Below are 22,346 nucleotides of genomic sequence, written 5' to 3' on the forward strand. Positions count from 1 at the left end.
AAGCACCAAAGTCATAAGCACGTGAACTATCATGTTGTTCAAGCATCATGTATATGAAAGTAACTGGTAAGTATCTGCTAAAACCCAGTAAAGGCAATCTAGTAGTAACCTAACATTATTTTTGCATCCATATGGAGATTTATCCCCTGCACCATGAAAATGGAAATCTGGTCACTGCTGCAGTATGGATGTGCTGAAATCTAATTTGTTGTACTGGGGCGATGGCATGGAGGCAATTCACCACTGGAGCACCCTCTTGAGCCAGGACATGACATTGCAAGGATTCTTCCACTCTTGCACCCCCTTTTGTCTGCCATTCTTGGCTACCTTACTATCCTTTTCTGCTCAGTCCTAGAATGCTGACTCCAGGCTGCTCCCCTGGAGCCCCTCTGACAGTCTACTTTTCACTTGCTGAAGTTCCCTGTCCTTTGTGACTACTCCCAGGCTTTGCAAGTTGCTCTTTGCTCCTTCTAAATGAGCACTACTTCCCAGGGTTTTCTCCCTGGAGGCCCTCTTCCCTAGCAGGTTCTACTGCCTCCCCTCCCAGGAACTTCCCTGCTTCCTACTGTAGGGCCTCCGGTAGGAGCCTAACCTGTTTCCTATCACAGCTTTCCCTTGACATTGATTTCACATGCCTTTTTAGTATGAGTTCCAGGTGTCTGCCATGCTAACACCTGACCTCATTAGCCCCGTTCTGTCTGGCTGCAAGGCAGTTAATTATGGCACAGGTATAGCTGGGCCTATTTCTCCTTAAAGGGGCCAGTCACCCTGTGACAGGTGAGATGAGTGTTGAAACATGGTGCTATACAAACATGATTCCAGGCATATAAGCAGACCCACAAGCTTTGTGTACCCTAGGAAAATTATCCGTTGCTGACAAGGGGATGCAACTGATCAGGATAACTGCAGAAAAGGCCAAACAGCATTCAGCAACTATGGTTCAACCAGATTTTAAACATGGTTTCTGATATGCTGAATGCAACTTGTCCTTGGCTATGCTGGCAATTAAACCACATGCAGCATCAATTTAGTTGTCCCTATGACTAACAGCTCGTGTCAACAAGTAACTTTTCCTCATGTAAACAAGGCCTGGGCATCTGTCTACAGTCCTGGAACCATGTTTCCTTAGTGCAGACAAGGTTTCAGGTCCAGGGAAGAGCTGTTTTGCTGAACCTGTGAAGTACTAGTCTGATTGGCTGGTCACATATGCCACTGTCAGTGATCTGTTCCCTGATTTTGTTTCCAGGCCAAGGATGTAATTTTTCCATTGTGCAACTATCATTTCATACCTTTATCATTTAAGTAACCTAACACCACCAGGGTAAGGATCCTAAGGAGGCAAATGCAGTACAAACTCAAACTTGGCATGAACTAGAGTGCCTGGCATTAAATGAAGATATTGATATAATAGTCATTAGGCATCTCAGAAATTTGGTGGAATGAGGATAATCTATGGAATGTGGTAATACCAGGGTACAAAATATATTGGAATGAGAGCCTAGGTCATGCTGGTGAGGGAGTGGCTCTGTATGTGAAAGACAACACAGAGTCAAATAAAGTAAAAATTTTAAATGACTCAAATTGTACCAGAGAATCTCTACAGATAGAATTTCCATGCTTGAACAATAAGAGTATAGCATTAGGCATATACTACTGACCACCTCACCAGGATGGTGACAATGACTGTGAAATGCTCAGGAAAATTAGAGAGGTTACAAAAGCAGAAAACACAATAATAATCGGGGAATTCAACTATCCTCATATTGACTGGGTACATGTCACCTCAGGATGGGATGCAGAGATAAAATTTCTAGACACATTAAATGACTGCTTCTTGGAGCAACTAGTCCTGGAACCCCCAAGGAGAGAGGCAATTCTTGATTTAGTCCTAAGTGGAGCACAGAATCTGGTCCAAGTGGTGAATATAACTGAACCACTTGGTAATAGTGACCATATTGTAATTAAATTTAACAACCTGGGGGGAGGGCGGGGGGCCAGAAATGCAAACGAAACTCACCACATTTAACTTCCGTTGAAATTTTAATTTTTACAGGTGTTCACAGTGACAAACATTTGCACAGGGCAAACAAATACCGGCAATAAGAGTCAAGTATCAGTGGGTAGCCATGTTAGTCTGTATCCACAAAAAACAACAAGGAGTCTGGTGGCACCTTAAAGAGAGGCAAAGCTGCTTCTGTAATGAGCCAGCCACTCCCAGTCCCTATTCAAGAATAAATGGACACAAATCGGGCATCGGGAATGGTAACATACAAAAGCCAGTAGGTGAACACTTCAATCTCCCTGGACATTCTATAACAGATTTAAAAGTCACTATTCTTGAACAAAAAAACTTCAGAAACAGACTTCAAAGAGAAACAGCAGAACTAAAATTCATTTGCAAATTTAACACCATTAATTTGGGCTTTGCCTCTCCTGGAATTGACACCTCCTCATCTATTATTGGGAGTGGACCACATCCACCCTGATTGAATTGGCCCTGTCAACACTGGTTCTCCACTTGTGAGGTACTCCCTTCTCTTCATGTGTCATTATATAATGGCTGCATCTGTAACTTTCACTCCATGCATCCGAAGAAGTGGGTTTTTTACCCACAAAAGCTTATGCCCAAATAAATCTGTTAGTCTTTAAGGTGCCACCGGACTCCTTGTTGTTTAGGCAATAAGAGTAATTATTACAAGAGCAATTACAGCTGATCCTATCAGATAACAAACCTAAAGCAGAAAATGAAGCAGTGTTGAGCTGTCCATCTGACTCTCACCAACAAGTCCAATTAGCCTCAAATCAACCCTGTGTATCAGGGGTGAGGGAACATGGAATCGACTTATTTAAACAAAGACATTTACTCATCACCATAACTAAAGAGAGGCAGGTAGCATGTGGCGAACAAACCTCTATTAAACTGTCCTTTACTGGAAATGCTTACTCTGTATTCCTGAAAAATTTACTGATGGGACAGTGTAGTGTTCAGCTTGTAAAACTGAAGAGAAAATGGGTATGAAGACTGTGTAGGAAAATCCTGTTCCAAGAAATGCTTGGAAAACACCTACAATCTGGAGCAATCCATTGGTCAATTCCAAAGGCTAACAACATTTTCTGCTTCCGTTCTCAGAAGTATTTTTATGAGCCCCAAGGATAAGTCTTTTCTGACAGGGATGGTTTGGAAGTATCTACAGAACAGGGGTAACTCCTCTGGAGGCAGGCAAATCACGCCAGCCTTCACTTCAAATTGGCTGCAGGCTTTTGACAAGGAGCTCCCAGAAGCCAACAAGTCATCGCTCCATTGCATCGCTGGTTAACAGATTAGATGAGTGTATAAAGATCAAGCTGAAAGCAGGGTGATTTCTCATCCACTGAAGGCCCCCTGAATATAAAAGGCAGGGTACAGATATCATGTATAGTTCTCAACCAAGATCTTCAATAATAAGAGGCCAGTGCAAGTAGTTTATTGATTTCAATGGGAGCTCAACATTTTTGAAAATCAGGCCACTTATTTACAAGGCTGACGTTGTAAAAAAAAAACAAATAAAAACCCTTGGTTCTGATTTTGAGAGGTACTGAACACCCAGTTTTCCAAGTGAAGTCAATGGGAGCTGTAGGTCCTGGTCACCTCTGAATAACACATCCTTTATAACAGTGGTTCTCAAACTTTTGTACTGGTGACCCCTTTCACATAGCAAGCCTCTGAGTGCGACCCCCTCCCCCTTATACATTAAAAACACTGTTTAATATATTTAATAACATTATAAATGCTGGATGCAAAGCAGGGGTTGTGGTGGAGGCTGACAGCTTGCGACCCCCCATATAATAACCTTGCAACCCCCAGTGTGAGAACCCCTGCTTTATAACATCTCTGTTTGCATTTCCTTAGTTTCCCTTCTACCACAGAATCTTCAAGCTCCCCCCCGAGTGGTCTACACAAGATCAATTTTCTCTCATCCAGTCTTCGGTTCCAGTTTGTCCTCACTGACTGCCAACTTAAATACACACAACGATAACTACCTATGGTACATGTGTCCGTCACCCTCCTGTTTATGTGCCCATATCCTCCCATAATTCAGAGCATACATTCTTCCATACCAATAATGTGCTCCCCAAAATGTTATAGTCTCTACCTGAGATAATCTCTATTGTGTAATGTCCTAGCAACAGAAGTCTTGCTCTTCTTTGGAAACCTCTGAAGAATATGTTTTCCTGGTGATCCCAATTTCCCTGCTTCCTAGAGTCAGTGCCAAGTCATCTGTTGGTTGAGATAAATAAGCTATCTCAGAGCACTTCTCTTGCCCCAATCTTTAACTGTGTGTTGAACATTCCATTTTTGTCCAGTGCAGTTCTGCATTACAAGCCTGTAAGGCGAAGACGGATTGTCCTTTACAATTTCAAGGCATCTCTTAGTTTTCTTGTTCATCACGGATGATCCCTGCAAAACGAAAGAAGCATGAGACAAGCTGCAGTCTGCATTTCAGAACTGAGTGCCCAGGCAGTAAACAATTCTCTTGATTTCTGTAATATGTCAGGTCAGTGAAAATGTTCTCTGCACACAGACAGAATACATTTTTGTCACTGCATCTAGCTTGACTGTGGTCATAAGTAGGAAAGAAAGTTTCTCGGTTTGACTGAGTGAACCAAACTGTGCAGCTTCAGAAGGTGGAAAGTTATTACTCTGGAGTAAAGTTAGCATCAGGCTGCCAGCTAGTAATAAATTAGTAACAGAAAGAATACTTTGGTCTCATTTCAGTTGTTGGATTAGTGTGCAGGTGCTGGGTGGGGTCCGTGGCCTGTTCTATACAGGAGGTCACATTAGATGATCTAGGCGCCCTTCTGGGTTTTAAAATCTATGACTCTGTAAGTCGGCAAAGAAGAGGACAAACCAGTGAGACACAGCAGAATGATAAAGTTATTCAAGTATTCAAAGACTAGACAATATTTACAGATGTGATCCCTATAAATTAATCAGAGATACAAAAACAAGTCTTTTCTGGTAAACAGAAGAGTTTCCATATGTGCTGACAAAGAGAGATCAGTAAGTTACAGGGAAATCTGTAAAGCCTATTCAAATACAGTTACCTTCTTTAGAGTTCAAATAAATCACAGGATATATCTTTAGGCTGGCACTAATGCACATGTTGCACAAGGACAACCCTAACATCAAAGGGAACTCACTCAAGGCAGCTGGTTTTTCCCAAGTCAATACTAGAATGTGAAATGTTTTGTGTAGGGTGGAGTAATTTAAAGAGGTGAAATCGTAATGATATCAATACGCTGCCAAAGTGTTACACTTTAGTATAGTTTTCCTTTTAAATACGGTTGGTCCACCCAGCTTCAATGGGCCCCACTACAAAACTCAGTTTTTTGTGTTTCACAGCATAGCCTTATATATGACTTATATGAATGATAGGTTTGCTTTTAAAATGGATTGTCAGCCTTTCAAAGGTATCTGTTCTCTGCTTTAAATTGTCTCCAGACATGTGGTCACAAGCCAGATTAAGGACAAAAGAAATCTGTCAGAACCCCACCCTTCACGCCAAATCAGTAATATTTCTGAAGTGGGTGATCCACAATGTTTCAAAACATTTTGCCCTGGGGGCAGGCTAACTTGAGGGGGGGAGAGGATGGCAACTAGGGGATACTTGGTTGAGAATTCTGGGGAGCAGAGCCAGGCTGGTCTGAGTTCTGACTGGCCTCAATTCTCTCTGCCAAGAACCTGTGAAACTTGACACCATGCTCTTCTCTCTCTCCCTGTCTATGTTTTTATACCACCCCACCACAGTAGTATCTGAGTATCTTAGACCAGATCCCAAAGAAGCAGAGGGAGGCCCTGTGCCCAGACCTTGAGTCGGTCTATCTAATGATTTGATGCCAGCTATCACTGCGGTGTTTAAGTACTGCACAAAATTAAGGAACTCAGATCTCAAATCAAAAGGTATTTTTCTGGGGCAGAGGAGTATGGCTTTGTTTGGGTCAGACTGTTTTGCCTTTGTAAAGATTGTCTGTCCTGGGCGAAGGCTTTATCAGATCACTTTGTACTGAACAGACATCAGCCCACTCTTTTCTCTTCTGACAAGTAGTTCCACAGCCAAGCTCCTGCTGCTGAGAATGGCCTGATCCCAGTGCATGATGGTCAGAATCCGTGTTGTTGCTAAGGAGGCTGGGTGGCTTGTTGGGAGAGTGGAGGATAAAATGGAGTTTGAGGTATCCAGGTCCTGATCCATTAGGTGTGGAGTATCTGCTGTTCCCAGGGACATCAGCTTGGCTCCTTGAATTGCATGTGCAAATCCTACAGCTGGGGCTTCCCCATATGAAAATTTGTCCTCGTGTGTATAAAGCATTTTAGGCTCTTTCAGGATGAAACATGCCATTGAAATGTAGGGACATGGAAATTCACCTACCTGCTTAAAATCCCAATGCATGTTCAGTCCCTTTTTCACAGCCTCATTACATTGCTCTATAAATGGCAGGTCTCCTGTGCCAGGGTCAGTTAGGCACCGATCTACTGCATTCTGTCGAGATCGTAGGCCTCCTATATACATTTCTCCAGTGCTGAGATAAAACAAGTGCTGAAAGGCAATGTTACATTGGAGTAGGTGAGCTAGGACACTGACGAAATCCCAAAGGAGGATACCAGACATTTGTGAAACTGACTAACATTAGATACATGGGGCCAAATTCATTGATATCCTTGAAGTTAAACCAGGATGAATTTGACCCACTAGAGCTATGACATCAGTCTTGTTCTCCTCTGTTCATAAAAAACAGGTCAATTATTACGGTGGAACTGTAATCACTAGTGTCCCTCCTAGTGACAGAACAAGAAGTGAAGAGTGAGGAGTTCAGTCTGCATCCCATTCAATCCTTCACCTCTCTGCTGGAACCACCATCAGCAAGAACAATAGTTGTCAATATGTGTGTGGGGAGGGAAGGTGGTAAGTGAGGTCACCTCCCCATAAAAATGGAACCAACTTAATGTACTTAGACCATGATGGTATCTGCCTTGGCCTGCAATGAGCAGGAGGTCAGATAGATGAGCATGATGGTCCCTTCTGACCTTAAAGTCTATGAGACTACTGCCACTCATTTTTGATTTGGGATTTTACTTGTTTACTTACAAAATAAAATTAGTCTTCCCTGCATGACAGCACATGAAGAACAATTTTCAGGAGTCTATTTCATTGTCTAGCAAAGAATCCAAAGCAAAGGCTAACAAAAGATTTCTGGTTGCAGTTAAATAGCTTGTTTTTAATACCTGTGGTGAGTAAGCATGACAGCCATACATTATTGGAGTGTTTCCAGGGACAGGGCCTTGATCTATGCAGATGTTCTCATTCAGAGTGTTTTTCATCTACAGAGATAAAACAGGCATATTAATGCATGGAATAACTACCACATCTTCCTGTTCCCACCACTGTTTTTGTAAGCTCTGCTGAGAGCTATGCTGGTTTGCAGTTTTGCTTCAGAGCTCTGAAGTAACAGGAGAACACAGGATGGATTTAGAAAAAGAAACTGCAAAACAACTTTTCAGAGTTGACTTCATCCCAGAAAACATGAGAAGCAAATCTAAAGGCTTTTCTAGTGTCTATACATCAGAGAAACAATGGGGCTTGGTCAGGGCCGGCTCTGGCTTTTTGGCCGCCCCAAGCAAAAAAAAACAAACTGCGGCGCGGCCGGAGCCAGGGTGCAGGGGGACTCCCCGTGCTGCAGACGTGCCCCGGCTAGCAGGGGGGAGGGGGAGGGAGCGGGGGGGAGAGAGAGAGAAGGGGAGCGGCCAGGCCTTCAGCGGGGCACTACCACGCGGCCCCGACTGGTGCGCCGCCTGCTGGGAGGCTCCGCGCCGCTCCAGTCATCTGGGAGGGAAGGACGCGGACTGCCCTGCCGGGCTTGCAGCAGGGCGCTCCCGTCCACCGCGCCGCCGCCCCCTACAGGGCGGCCGGAGCGGCACAACAAACAAACAAAAAAACAAACAAACAAACAAAAGCGGCCATGCTGCCCTAGGATTGGGCGGAATGCCGCCTCGAACAATCTGCCGCCCCAAGCACCAGCTTGCTTGGCTGGTGCCTGGAGCTGGCCCTGGGCTTGGTCTACACTACAAAATTTAGCTATAAGTACAAAAATATCACATCCACTGGCCAATGTAGCTATGCCAGCAAACTGCCCCCTCCCCCCACGTGTAGACGCAACTATGCTGACCGAACAGTGCTTAGCTTACCTAATGTCACTGAGGGAAGTATTTTATGTACACTGGTGGAAGAATTCATTCTATTAACATATGGTGCATCTCCACTAGGGGTTCTGGCAAAGGCTTTATAGTGTAGACAACTCCTCAGGTTGGGGGACCCTACTATAACACAATTGTTCACTGATACAGTATAATCATAGAGCAGTCCCATAAAAACCACATCACTACAAGTATCACCAATAGAAAAGGCTGAATTTTTTCCATTGAAACTTTTTGGAAATGTCTTTTTAACCAAAACAAAAAATTCTCATTTGATTGAATCTTTAAAAACAATTGTGTTCTGTTTCATTGTGCGCAAAACAAAGGCTTGCATGTATCTGAGTTTGCACACATTTGAGTTTGCACTTGGCACAACCTGCGTGTGCCCAGTTCAGCCAGAGGAGTTTTGAAAATGTGGTCCATTGTTTTTAAATTGACAATTGTTTCTTTCACATTCTGTATATTTTACTCTTCTTTAGCTATAATTTTTCCCTCTATCATGATCTTCATGATTATTGTTCCAGTCCAAATTTAAAAAGCAACTTAACAACTCTGAAATGAGTGACCAGAAGATACTGTCCTCCCTTGATTTATAGCTATACAGCAGGCAATGATTACTTTGTTGAACTTTTCATTTCTGTGATGCGTCTCCATAATATTCTATTGAACATTGCAGACAATTATAGGGAGAGATTTCATCCATTGTTGTTCCCTGCTCTATGAGCATTCTTATGTTGCACAAAAATGTGTCCTTCTAAATACCTTCCTATGCTATTTTATGTTTATGCTGGTAGACATGCAGTGGGCACAGTTTAAATATGCAACAGGTACAGAAAGTTTTACAAAAAGATGGCACTCACTTTAAATATCTCTAAAACCTCTAGTAAAACCAATACTATGGTTATAATATGACCAATTTACAAGAGCAACCCAGGTTAGACTGATCAGGAACACAGAAGAAATTGCCTTCAACAACCTTCATAATATTGGAGATATCTAACTGTTGCATCTATTCAGTAGACATGCACAGTACTTACTGTTCCGTAACCAACAACAGTGGTCAAAGGTATTAAATTAGGATATACGTTCTTTATGTACCAGTCAAAGCTTTTACAGTTCAGTTTCTTTCTTAGCTCCTTTCTGGAAGAAACATCTCCATAGTCTATTCCAGGATTCTGAAAAAACACCACATTGTTCAGACATTAATTTAAAAAGTGACCTGCAAAAATGGAGGGAAAATTGACTTATACCTCCCCCTTTTTGTTGCTTCTTCATAATATATAAAGAATATCTAAAATCTGCTCTTAAAAAATCCCTGATTACTTTTACATTAGAAATTCAGATTGTGTTTTGCCTGTCTATGAAATCACAGATACAATGGAGGTTAAGAACTGATTCACTGGAAGAACAAGTGCTTTTTTATTCAGGGTATTTTGTTTTCATTAACATCTAGTTAACTAAATCACTGGCAAAAAAAAATCTTTTTTTAAAAACTCAAAACACCACTCCAGGTAAGGGCAATACACCTTTGATCTACAAGTTCTTCCATTAAAAAATGACTCGACATTCCTGATGTCTTTAAATGGGAGGAAATAAAAATTTAAAACAGCATGCAGAGCTTCTTACATCAAGAAAGAAAGAAAATAGGCACACAAAACCTCCCTCCACCACCACCTTTGCCAGGTCACCTTTAAAGGAAAATGGCAGTGTACAAAAATGTGATCTGTTACTAGTTATGAAGAACAATAAATCACTACGCATTTTAAATGTGTGCAATAGAACCAAAAGTATCTCAAAGTATCAAAGAGGAAGCTGCCATTTTGCCATGCTCATGAGGTGTGCAGAGCTTTGTCGAACTCTATGAGATTTACAAATCTAGCCAATCTTGAAGAATGTATACACTGCACTGGGATTTACTAACATAACGATGTACAAGAAATTCCAGTTTGCATTATATATGGTATTAATTGGCATAACTTACAATGATATGTAGAGAGACTATAGTTGAAGGCATGAGCACAACAATGGAGGAAAGTTAAGGTTGAGCTTTCAACCCTCTCTCTGAATTTCCTTAATTCTGAGTGCTTGATTTCCCAACATGAATGTTTCTCAGCCTGCAGAGCATGCTGTAAGGCCCACTCTTTCTTTATCCCTGGCCTGTGAGAAATGGGTGTCGGATAGTGGGGATGTGGGACTCTGCAGCATTTTGGGCATGGCGGTCAATTAGTGTAGGGTGTTGCTGGGTCATTTGATTAAAAGTAACTGACTTGCCTATTATTTATTAGAGCATTTTTAAAAGATATTCAAGGATGCCCAGTTCATTTGCTCTATTATCACAACTTGCAAAAATCCAAACAACATACTTTTTATTTTAAAAAAGTTAGAAATTATTACATTGTTTGGGGCAGAACCCATCTTTTTGTTCTATGTACAGTGCCTAGCACAGTGGGGTCCTGGTCCATGACTCAGGCTCCTAGGCACTATAATAATAATAGTAATGTTTTTAAAGGGACAAATCTCACAAACACCTCCGTTTGCTACGTCTGGCCTCATTGTGATTTCTTGGCCTACTTAGACCACTATTAGTAATTTGCTCCCATACGAATGACCATCTCAATTTAAAGAAACCAATTCTAAACAACCAAACATATACACCTCAATAGGAAGATTCCATGCGAAATAAATCATGTATTTATAGTCGTCCATCCACACTTCGGCCACTCTCAGGGCGTTGCGTCTCATAGCAATGCTCAAGTCCAGCAAGTAGGGTTTGTGCGCTCTTTCCAGGTGAGCAACTCTTGCACAGGGCAAAACTTCTATCTGACCCCCACACTGCCAAACCTGTATGGATGAAGCAGGGGTTCCAGTGAATGTGCATTTGGAGTTGGCTCTTTTCACCGGTGGTTAACATGATTTTGTTCTACATAAGTGACTAAAAATTGCACCTCCTTACTCAACAGATCTGCTCACTCTCAGTATCCAGAGTAAGTTCTCCTGAATTTAGTGATTAAGGGAAATTTTCAGTACTTTTCTTTTAGGCTCTGCAGAGCCAACACATGTACAGGAGAGTGAGGTGGAAGCTATTTAGTCTTTTGCATCATTATTAATTTCCAGTTACGGGACTAAGCAGTTACTCTCGTGTAAATCCTTTGAATGAGGTTATACAGGTGTCACAAAGAGCAGAACTGGCCCTACAGAATGTTAATTATGATTAAGGTTGCAGGAGAAGGAAAGAGACCAGTCTGACTCTCATATCCCAGGCTGTTTACAGGGCTGGCACCTAGAAACCCCCCTCTCCCCCATCAATCTGCTTACAAACTGAGCGCATTTGATACAAGAAATCATTGAGGGACAATGCAAAAGGAGCCCTACAATGTTATTTTTGAAGTCACTTCTCTGAGCAGAAATGTATTTAATGGGCCTGATTCTCCATTCCCCTGCATTTTGTGCAGTCAGATATACCAGCACAGAGAAGAGGTATAATGGTACCATTCTGATATGGTGATGCTTTACACCCACCTTGCACTGGTGTAAATGAATATACATGTATCAGGGCAATGAAGAATGAGGCCTCCGTGTATTTTAATGTATTAAAAGCGGAAAGGAGTTCATCCCCTGTCAATCCCACCTTTTCCCTAGGTGGATCCTGAGTACTCTGAATCTACCATATTTATTCCTCCCACACTTCACGCATGAGTCCTTGAGATGCAGTCACCACCCTTCTAGCCACAGAAAACTACCTGGGATTCTCTTCACAGGATATCAATGCTGTCACTTCAGTCACTGCAGTAATTGCTGTTGAATAAGACAAAATACATTCTGCCTATCAATTAGATACTGAATGGCCCCTATTGCCGTAGTAACGGTGGGCACCTCACAATCTCTAATGTATATATCCTCGCCAGGCCCGCCGACAGCAATTCCGAGCCCCAGGTCAGAACAGTCAATGGGCCCCCAGGCATGCACAAGCCCCGCCCGCACAGACATGGTCTGCCTGACATTTAGGTGATGCTACGCCTGCACTGGCTGGTGCCCAGCGAGCTGCTGGCTGCGCTGCTAGGCACGCTCTTCCAGCACAGCCAGGGCTTCCACATGCCTGCCTGGTAGGGTTGCCAACTGTCTAATTGCACAAACCCAAAGACGCTTGCCCTGCCCCCCAACCCACCCCTTCCCTGAGACCACGCCCCTGTCCTGCCCCTTCTCCAAGGCCCCGCCCCTGCTTGCTCCATCCCTCCTCCCTCTGTCGCTCACTCCCCCCAACCCTCACTCACTTTCACCAGGCTGGGGCAAGGGGTTGGGGTGTAGGAGGGGGTGCAGGCTCTGGGAGGGAGTTTCGGTGCAGGGGGGGTGAGGATCATACTCTGGGAGGAAGTTTGGGTGCAGGGGGTGTGAGGGGTCGGGCTCTGGGAGAGAGTTTGGGTGCAGGAGGGAAGGGGTGTGGGCTCTGGGAGGGGGTTTGGGTGCAGGGGGGGTGAGGGTCAGACTCTGGAAGGGAGTTTGGGTGCAGGAGGGGGTGCGGGGTCAGGCTCTGGGACAGAGTTTGGGTGCGGGGTGTGGGCTCTGCGGTGGGGGTGCAGGAGGGGTGAGGGTGCAGGCTCTGGGAGGAAGTTTGGGTGCGGGGGTGTGTGGGAGGGGGTGCAGGGTTGGGCTCTGGGAGGAAGTTTGGGTGCTGGCTGTAGGCTGGGGGAGGGGGTTGGGGTGCAGGAGCGGGTCAGCGCTTACCTTGGGCGGCTACCGAAAGCAACTGGCACACCCCTCTGGCAGCAGTTCCTAGGCGGGGGGCCGTGGGGGGTCTCTGCAAGCCGCTGCCTGCAGGCACTGCTCCTGCAGTTCCCATTGGCTGCAATTCTCAGCCAATGGGAGCTGCAGAGTCAGTGCTCGGGGTGGGATTAGCACGCAGAGACCCCCTCCCCAGGGGCCGCTAGGATGTGTCGGCCGCTTCTGGGAGCAGCGCGGAGTGAGGGCTGGCAGGAAGCCTGCCTTAGCCCCACTGTGCTGCTGGTGGTGGCGGCAGCCGGGGGGCCCCAGGCCCTTTTAAATCACCCGGGCCGCTGGGCAATTGCCACCTTTGCCCCCCGTCAGCGGGCCTGATCCTCACAAAATCTCTGAAAGCCAGGGCATTGCTGGTATCCCTAGTTTACAGATGGGGAACTGAGGCAAAGAGAGGCTAAGGGACTTGCCCAAGGTCACACAGGGAGTCTGGGGCAGAGCAGGGAATTAACCTGAGGTCTCCCAAATCCCAGGCTAGCAAACTAATGACTGGACCATCCTTCTTCTAGTTTAATCACTATATGCAACATGTTCCCACTGCTGCGGCTAAACCTTAATTAGCCATCATCAAATGGTTTACAAATCCATTATCAGTATTTATCTGAGAAGAGGAGACACCGAATATGAGGAAAGGGACAGTTTTCTTTGGAGGCTCGCAGCTTGAAAGGAAATAAATGTGTCTGAAATTCTATCAGTGGAAAACCTACATGCTGCAGCAAGTAGTGCTGGTGATTTAAGACTCAACTGTCTTCCCTTTAAATCAGTACTGAGGCAACATGGCTGCGGCAAGGCATTAGGGAGCACTGTGCAGCTGTAAGTGCTGAATTTTAAATGAAAGGTAAAACTGAGAGTCTGACCTCTGTGTCTTCAAAGAACCCCCTGGCACTTTGGGCTGAGGTGGTGGCTCTGGGGTCCTGGCTAAATTCCTATCTGAGTAATTACCTTCTGCCTTTCTAAATCCCCCCCAGCAGTGTCAAGTTTATACGGGATTCCAGCTGCTATCTCACACTCAGGAACTGGGTCCAGAGCATGGGCATTTCCTCCTTTGGTTTCATCTCATGTACTACATCATGTTACCTGAAGAGAGGCTTCTGAGGTTTACTGATGAACATTGGGGGGGGGGGTCTCCTTCTGGGGTGTCGCCTTTCTAATGCCTTGGCCCTTCTTACAGCACTTCCTATGTTGAATCAGACTGGCATCCTGCTGGGTCAATAGATAATGCTCCTGAGGAGTACACTGCAAGACCTTGTACCCCATAGTGTCACTCTCCAATTGGTTATTTCACAAGATGGATTTCCCTCCTGCCTCCAGCTTGTAAACTTCATGAAGTTTACATTTGTTATCTTAGCTTGTATATTTATCTATGTTATCAATGGACATAAAACTATACAATCTTAGCAATGGTCTTTATGACTTACTGTGGCAGGGAAGACAACAGGCTGAGTACACTTTGTGTGAAATTCTTCCCTTCCTGGTTTTCTATCTTATCATCTTTCTTTCTCTACATTTACCTGTCATTATTATTTTTTTCTAGTGATCCCCCTGCTGTACACAGTCTTCTCCTTCAAACTCCTTCCCACACTCAGCCAACACCTGTCCTCCACATTTCTTTCTGAATTTGTATTTGCTGTCTCCTCTATCATGGAATTAAAACCTAAAATAATATTTTCCAGTCTGGCCACTAAAGCCACATTTGATGAATCAGGAAAGCTGTGTAACAATGCATAAACCACTGCAAACTCAAACCTTGCCTGTGGACTCTGAATATAGGAAAGGTGGACTTGTTTTAACCTTTGTGAACTTCATGGCCATTGAACTTATGCTTACCACTTTCGAGACTAAAATGTGCAAGATTAATCCAGTTCTACTGTTAGGATAGCAAGCATCCACCACAGTAACTTTGTGCAGAGAGCTGTACATACCGCACTCAGCAGTTCTATATTTGCTTACTGGGCCAGATTTGCAAGAGAGCTTCGTTCCTTTTTTAGGCATCAAAATAAGTTCATATCACATGTTTTCAAAGAGCTCATGGCTTGTCTTCGTGGTGTGAATCTACTGTGCACCAGCTTGCCATGCCACAATGCCCCATGTGGACACTGCCATAGTGCAATGAACATCCCGGAGTGTGGCTTGACTACTTGAAAGTATAATATGCCAAGCTGCACTCCGGGAGTTCCGCCATGCTGTAGCAGTGTCCACGTGAGACGGTACACCACACCAAGTTACTGCACTGTAGATTCACACTCTGCCTTGCTACACAGTAACTCGCCATGTAGACAAGGCCTCAGCATGTCAGGTGCTGAACTCTTTAGAATGTCCGGCCATAAGTCTCACAATGATAGCTGTAGTAGGAAGACAGCCTGAGACATAAGCCCTTGTATCAGAGGCCTGGTATGAGGCAGAACCTGCTCACAGAATCTGGCACGAACAGGGATGATATTGCAGAAATATACATTCCTAGAAATGCTCACACAAACACATCCCGATATCAAGTGGAACCAGAACACCCCGATATCAAGGATGGTACAAAAACATTCCCCAAGGCTAAGAGGAACACACTGACCCCTCCAAAAAGATAAGGTCAGGATGACAGTATGTAATAGAGATGTTTTGATCAAATCAACATGTACAAGGTGATGGGTGATAACTAGCCATGTCAGGGGGCAGTAACTAACTATGTCAGAGGGGCAGTACGTAACTTGTTTGTATGAGGGTATAAAGAGGTATCTCAGAGGGAGTATCTTTGTCCAGGTGAGAGGGAAATGGAAAGTCCCACCATTTACTGAGCTGTGCCCATTGTCACGGGCATACATGTCTTAGTATCCTCGTAGAGTCTGCCAGTGCTATTACCGTGCTTTGTCGACAATAAACCTGGCCTGGTGCCTTCATACCTTAACAGATCTTGTGGTCATTCGGCGGTGCGTTCAAGGTCTGCTGTGCCAGCTGTCTGTGCAGAGCTGGGACAGCACACAGGAAAAACACACACAGGCAGCCGAATATCTAACCACAATAGCTGCTAGGTGCTCAGCACTTTTGAAAATCTGCCATTTCATTTCAGTACTGAAATGGGAGCTGAACTCTTTGAAAAACTGAGCCCAATCGTCTGTGTTGAGCACTTAGAAATCTGGCCCTGAGTTCTTTTGAAAATCAGGTCCCCACACTTACATTATTTATTTTATAAGAGAAGCAGAATTAAACATACCCGCAGGCCAAGTTCCACATTTTCCCCTCCGTATATATGCATTCCGCCATCCAGTACCCCAATCTCACCCAGAAAAACTCTATGTGCAGCAAGTATCCCCATAATAGAAGGACTCCTGGGAAAGAGAATAGATACAGTTGGAGAGAAGAAATAACTATGAAATAAATAGGAAGAGGAATAAACAATCATTTGAGAATTAATTATGCTCTTTTGAATTTCCTGTTCAGTGAGAGACTGAGTATTGGGCTCATTGGGACAATTCTTATTTTGTTTGTGCTAGTTTGGGGGTCCCTAATAAATTGCTCTTTAGCTAGATTTGGTTTCTTCCCATCCCATTTTTACCACCACCCTGTATTTACAGTGGACATTTCCATAAATGCATTTAGTGCCAAATTCTGCCCAGCCTTATCTATCTAGGTATTTACCCAATTACCAGTGTCTGAGTGTGTAATGAATTTATTCAGAGTGGAGTTATGTTAGCACCATGCAAATACAGGATGCATTAATCCTTTCTGTTGAATATGGACGTTAAATGCCTCATAATAGTTTATTTATTTTGCATATCTTGTACATAATGACTTTCATCTCCAAAATGCACTACTTTAACAAGGGAATGTTCACACCACCATATGTGAAGTAGGTAGGGTTGCCAGGTGTCCGGTTTTCGACCGGCCGGTCGAAAAGGGACCCTGGCGGCTCTGGTCAGCACTGCCAATCAGGCTGTTAAAAGTCTGGTCAGTGGTGCTGAGGGGCTAAGGCAGGTTAGTCCCTACCTGTCCTAGCACTGCGCTGCGCCCCGGAAGTGGCCAGCACATCCGGCCCCTAAGCAGGGGGGCCACGGGGCTCCGTGCACTGTCCCCGCCCTAAGCACTGGCTCCTCACTCCCATTGGCCGGGAACCATGGACAATGGGAGCTGGGGGAGGCAGTGCCTGTGGGCGAGAGCAGTGCGCTGAGCCTCCTGCCCCTCCCCTCCCGCACCGGGTGCAGCATGCTGCCAGGACAGGTAGGGAGCCTGCCTTAGACCCACAGCGCCACTGACTGGGAGCTGTCTGAGGGAAGCTTGCGCCCCAACCCTAAGCCCCAACCCGCTGCCCCAGCCCAGAGCCCCCCCAACCCAGAGCCCCTTCCTGCACCCCAAACCCCTCATCCCCAGCCCCACCCCAAAGCCCGCACCCCCAGCTGGAGCCCTCACCCACTCTTGCACCCCATCTCCCCGCCCCAGCTTGGAGACCCCTCCCACACCCTGAACCCCTAATTTCTGGCCCCACCCCAGAGCCCACCGCCCCCAGTTAGATCTCTTACCCCCTCCTGCACCCCAACCCCCTGTCCCAGCTCAGTGAAAGTGAGTGAGGGTGGGGGAGAGGAGTCACCGAGGGAGGGGGAATGTAGTGAGTGGGGGTGGGGCCTTGGGGAAGGGGCAGGGCTAGGGTGTTCGGTTTTGTGCAGTTAGAACAGGGGTTCTCAAACTGGGGCTTGGGACCCCTCAGGGGGTCGCAAGGCTATTACATGGGGGGTCACGAACTGTCAGCCTCTACCCCAAACCCCGCTTTGCCTTCAGCATTTATAATGGTGTTAAATATATTAAAAAGTGTTTTTAATGTATAAGAGGGGTCACACTCAGAGGCTTGCTATGTGAAAGGGGTCAGCAGTATAAAAGTATGAGAACCACTGGGTTAGAAAGTTGGCAACCCTAGAGGTCGGTGTGAAGGACTTGGAAGATGCCTGTCATATCTCATGAATGATCTATATCTTTGTTATGATATTGTTTGCTACATGGTTATAAGGGGCTAGATCCCAGGAAAGGCCCAGATAAAAGTTCCTCAACAAACACCAAGAGCTATTAACTATGATGTTACCTCAGAGCAACCCAGTAAGTTAAATTTGGTCAAAACAGTTTATATATGAGAGACACAGGGACTGTGGAGAAGCAGACTGAACCCCAGCCCCAGAAGTGGGGGTGTTTGGGTAAGCCAGGCCTATCTAAGTTGTAGGTAAGACAGTTATGCATGTAGACTGTTGTGTCAAAATCCTTTTCTTGTTACGCTGTGTTACTGCTGTTAAGATGAAACAATTTTTTTGTGTTGAAAAGGCAGTTTCACATCACTCTAGTGATATACTGGTCACAGCTTCCCAAGGGAAGAATTGCAGGCCTTGAACCCAGTCGGGCCTGCTGAGGAGTCAGTGGGTCTGCAGAGGCTTGTAATCTGGTACTCCTGTCAGAGTGGGGAAATTGTGAGATTCCACCACAAGGAGGTAAAGAAAAGGCACAGGGCCTGTCACTTGGAGAGGTTGCACTCAGGCAGACATAGGGTATGTCTACACTGCAATTAAAAACTGTGCTGGCTGGCCCATGCCAGCTGATCTAGGCTAAGGGGCTTGGGCTCAGGGGCTGTTTAATTGTGGTGTAGATGTTCAGGCTTGGGCTGGACCATGGGCTCTAGGACCCGGCAAAGTGGGAGGGTACTAGAGCTCAGGCTGCCGCCCAAGCCGTAACGTCTACACCACAACTAAACAGCCCCTTAGCCCAAGCCCCATAATCCCAAACCAGCTGGAACGGGCCAGTCATGGGTGTCTGACTGCAGTGCAGACATACCCCTAGAGAAGGGTCAGAGGTACAGCTAACTCTCAACTGTGACAGTAGGTAAGTATTATTATCCATTTATAGATGGGAAGCTTGGACAGACAGATTAAATGATTTGCCCAAGATTGCAGAGGGAGAAATATTTAGGACCAGACTTAGAATGCAGGAGAGCCTGGATCCGTCTTTTACACAGACCACATGGGACAAAGTGAGATCTCTAATGTTACTACACGACTCTCAGATCCAAACTGACAATTTCAACTCACCTGCATTTTGCAGATATCTTACCCACCCATGTGAGAAAACCCTATCCTTGTTAGTTTTAGAGGTGAGTCTGAAAACATCTCAGATGTCTGCGGTCTTTGTTCCCTCAAGAATACTATTCAGACTTACCGGACTGGAGCCGTTTCATCTTTGAGTGCATACCATTCTTTTGGTAATGGTTCATAGAGGCACCATAGTGCCCAGTCAAATCCATCTGCAGACACTGCATACTCAAGAAGTTCAAAGTCATCAAAGCGAACATTGTCAAATACCGGTGATATTATAACAGTACGATCTTCCTTGATTCGAGACAGAATAGGTTCAGCCCTAAAATAATGAACAAAAACATTATTTTCACCTTGCAGCAAGTATGGACCTGATGAACCAAAGTGCATGGCACCTTAATGCTGAAATGGGCAGCCCATTTCTTAGAATTGAGTCCAAAGAGATGACTGAGCCCTTGGCTCCTGTCTCAGCTCTACCAAGCAATGACAGGTTGTGACGCATGGCCAGAAAGGGTTAAACATGCTGCAAATTAAACAACCCTCAAAAGACATGTGGGGAGATAATGTTTGTGTTTTTGTGTATTTACATACGTATGAGTAGGGTCAACAATGTAATCAACAGTCCCTATCTATGTTGTATTCTGTTAATTCAGAAGATCAAAATAATATCCTGACATTTAAATGAATTGTAAACATGGGATATTTCTGTATTCATCTCTCTTTGAAATGTACTGTGAATGGTGGAGGAACAAGTAAATTGCCTTATGTTAATTCATATAGCTAAGTACTGGTGAGGGACCTCCTTCAAAGTCATCCTAACTACCTTTTGTTCCCGGAGGAACTCCAATTTGTCAAAAAGGATATGAAATTGTATAAAAGATCCTTGGGTCCTGATCCTGTTCATCTCGGATCTGCTTAAGGCTTCATACAGGGGAAACTTAGGCCATAAGGACTGAGATTCCAGTTCTAACTGGATCGCTCTGAAATATAAACATTGGACTATAACCTATGGACTATTTCTGAAAGAACTCTTTGCAACTACAAACCTCACCATCTCTGCTATGAATTAAAATCTTAAGAACTGAACTCATGTCTGTATGTATATTGATCTTTTAACCATACTCTCTCTCTCTTGTTTTTTAATACATTTTAGTTTAGTTAATAAGAATTGGCTGTATGCATGTATTTGGGTAAGTTCTGAAACATTCATTAACCTGGGAGGTAATGTGTCCCATTCTTTGGGATTGGTAGAACCCTTTCTTTTATATGATGAGATAAGATTTTCAGAAATCATATTTAACATAGGTACTGGGGTGGAAGTTTGAGGCTGGATCGCTTTAAGGAAACTGTGTTGTTTGAACTTCTGAGTAACCACTAAGGTATAAAAGAAGCTGTTTTATGCTGGCTTGGTAAATATAAGTACTGGAATGTTCACCAGCTTTTTGGGGATTGTCTGCCCCATTCTTTGCAGTTCACCCTAATTGAGTGACCACAGCTGGCCCCCACTGGGATCCCAGTCATACAGGTTTTCTGACTACTAATCCATCTTTCTCTCTAGTAGCCTTATGCTTTCTCCCAGGCCATCCCAGCAGTTCATGCACCGTAACCATTGCTAATTACACTAGCCATAATCACCTCTCTGTTACCTTGCCTGTCTGTTATACCCCTCTGTTGCCTCTCACCATAGATTTATATTGTAAACTGTTGGGGGCAGGGGCCTTCTTTTCATTGTGTATGCACAGCACCTAGCACACTGGGGCTCTGATCCCTGACTGGGGCCTCTAGGTGCTATTGCAATAAAAACAACAACAACAAATGGGAGGACTCCCTGGTTGTGCTATCTGTGATGAATAAGGCCATCATAGCCCGGGGTAGGGTGAGATTAGAGATGCAACACAGTCTCAGAGGTGAAACGCTGTCTGCTAGGGAAGTGAAACAATGTGAGGAGTGGTCAAGCACTGAACCCAACCAACCAGGATAGACGTATGTTAGAGAGATATGGTACAGAAAGGGAGGGTAAATACATTGATCTAAACTATATTATAAGTACCTGTTAACAGGGACCTTGTCTTGGTTCTCTTTGTAATGAGCCATGAACATCTATAATTCTATATGCAATCATTAATTGGTAATAATAATTAACAATGCTAAATAGACAATAGGTACACATTAGTTTGGTTTAACTCCTATTTAACAGTCGATGGATGCTATTGCTCTTTACAAGTACCTAGAAAGGAATAGACCAGGACGTTGGTATTTAAAGAAAACAATCTGCATATGTTCTGATTGAGTGTCCTTTTGTATGTGTATGCACAAGGGAGACAATCTCCTGCCCACAAATACAGATACAAAGAAACTGGGCGCTGCTTGCCTGCACTTCTCTAAACAGCCTATTCTGTTATTTGACTGCTTCCCTAATTTGAATGTGCCCAGTTCTTTTTCAAACCATGCATCCCTTCGCCAATCAAAAGTAAACATCCAGCTGGTGGCCTCTACTTGCCATACACAATCAGGGCTGACCTTCAGGGTGGGTGATGTGGGTGACTGCCCAGGGCACCATGGGCAGGGGGGCGCTGTGGCCTAGCTTGATGGAGGGAGTTGGCAGGTCAAACCAGTTCCCAGCCGGGGAAGGAGATGAAGTTGCTGGGGGTTCACCCAGGGCACCATTTTCCCTAAGGCCAGCCCTGTACACAATGGCATTGTTTGGTGAGGCAGAAGCAAAGCCATGCACCTCAGCTCCACAGTTAGACTCCTCCCTCCCAGAAAACAATTCCCTTGTAATCTTACCAGCCAACATTCACTTCAATATGGGCATCCAAGATTGCGACAACATCGGCAGTAGATGCTTCCCAGCCGGAAATCCGAGCTTGTGTTAGGCCTTCTCTCTTCTGATGCCTCACAATTTTTAGCAATCCAGGATGTTTTGCATTGTAATTTTTTATCTGTTCATCCAAATATCCTTTTAGATCCTCTAAAAATAGTATGGCACATTTTAGCGTGGTTTTTTTTTTCCAGTTAATGGAAATTGTTGAGATTGGGAAACAGAAAAGAGCAATTAGATAACACCTTTTCCATCTTTTCCCAGCCCCAACATCAATGTAAATTTCTTCCTTCAAAAATAATGGCTAAATTATTTAGTTGCTCAGAAGAACTCCTCAGGAAGTAAACCTTTACCTAGGGTAACAGCTCATCCAGGACTTAATAGACCTGATTTTTAAACCCAGCTTCTATTTTGGGGGACACAATTTTGTGCCCAAACTTAATTGCACCCACAATAACTATGGGCACATATA

The 22,346-nt window shown here is 44.6% G+C and overlaps 1 protein-coding gene across 1 annotated transcript in view; it reads right to left on the reverse strand.

Annotated features, from left to right (window-relative positions):
- Nucleotides 1-4,279: 4,279 nt before the first annotated feature.
- Nucleotides 4,280-22,346, reverse strand: part of GALNT8 (polypeptide N-acetylgalactosaminyltransferase 8) — a 30,481-nt gene continuing 12,414 nt past the window's right edge. Inside the window, exons 4-11 of the mRNA XM_029911667.1 lie at nucleotides 21,841-22,024; nucleotides 19,178-19,375; nucleotides 16,203-16,317; nucleotides 10,886-11,071; nucleotides 9,268-9,405; nucleotides 7,262-7,357; nucleotides 6,408-6,575; nucleotides 4,280-4,438 (exon numbers count right to left, since the gene is read on the reverse strand). Of these exons, the coding sequence (XP_029767527.1) occupies nucleotides 4,280-4,438; nucleotides 6,408-6,575; nucleotides 7,262-7,357; nucleotides 9,268-9,405; nucleotides 10,886-11,071; nucleotides 16,203-16,317; nucleotides 19,178-19,375; nucleotides 21,841-22,024 (1,244 nt within the window). The remainder of the gene's footprint in view (nucleotides 4,439-6,407; nucleotides 6,576-7,261; nucleotides 7,358-9,267; nucleotides 9,406-10,885; nucleotides 11,072-16,202; nucleotides 16,318-19,177; nucleotides 19,376-21,840; nucleotides 22,025-22,346) is intronic.

The sequence above is a fragment of the Terrapene carolina genome, unplaced genomic scaffold (genome assembly GCF_002925995.2).
Source record: "Terrapene carolina triunguis isolate 2854851 unplaced genomic scaffold, T_m_triunguis-2.0 Scaffold112, whole genome shotgun sequence".
Classification (NCBI taxonomy): domain Eukaryota; kingdom Metazoa; phylum Chordata; order Testudines; family Emydidae; genus Terrapene; species Terrapene triunguis.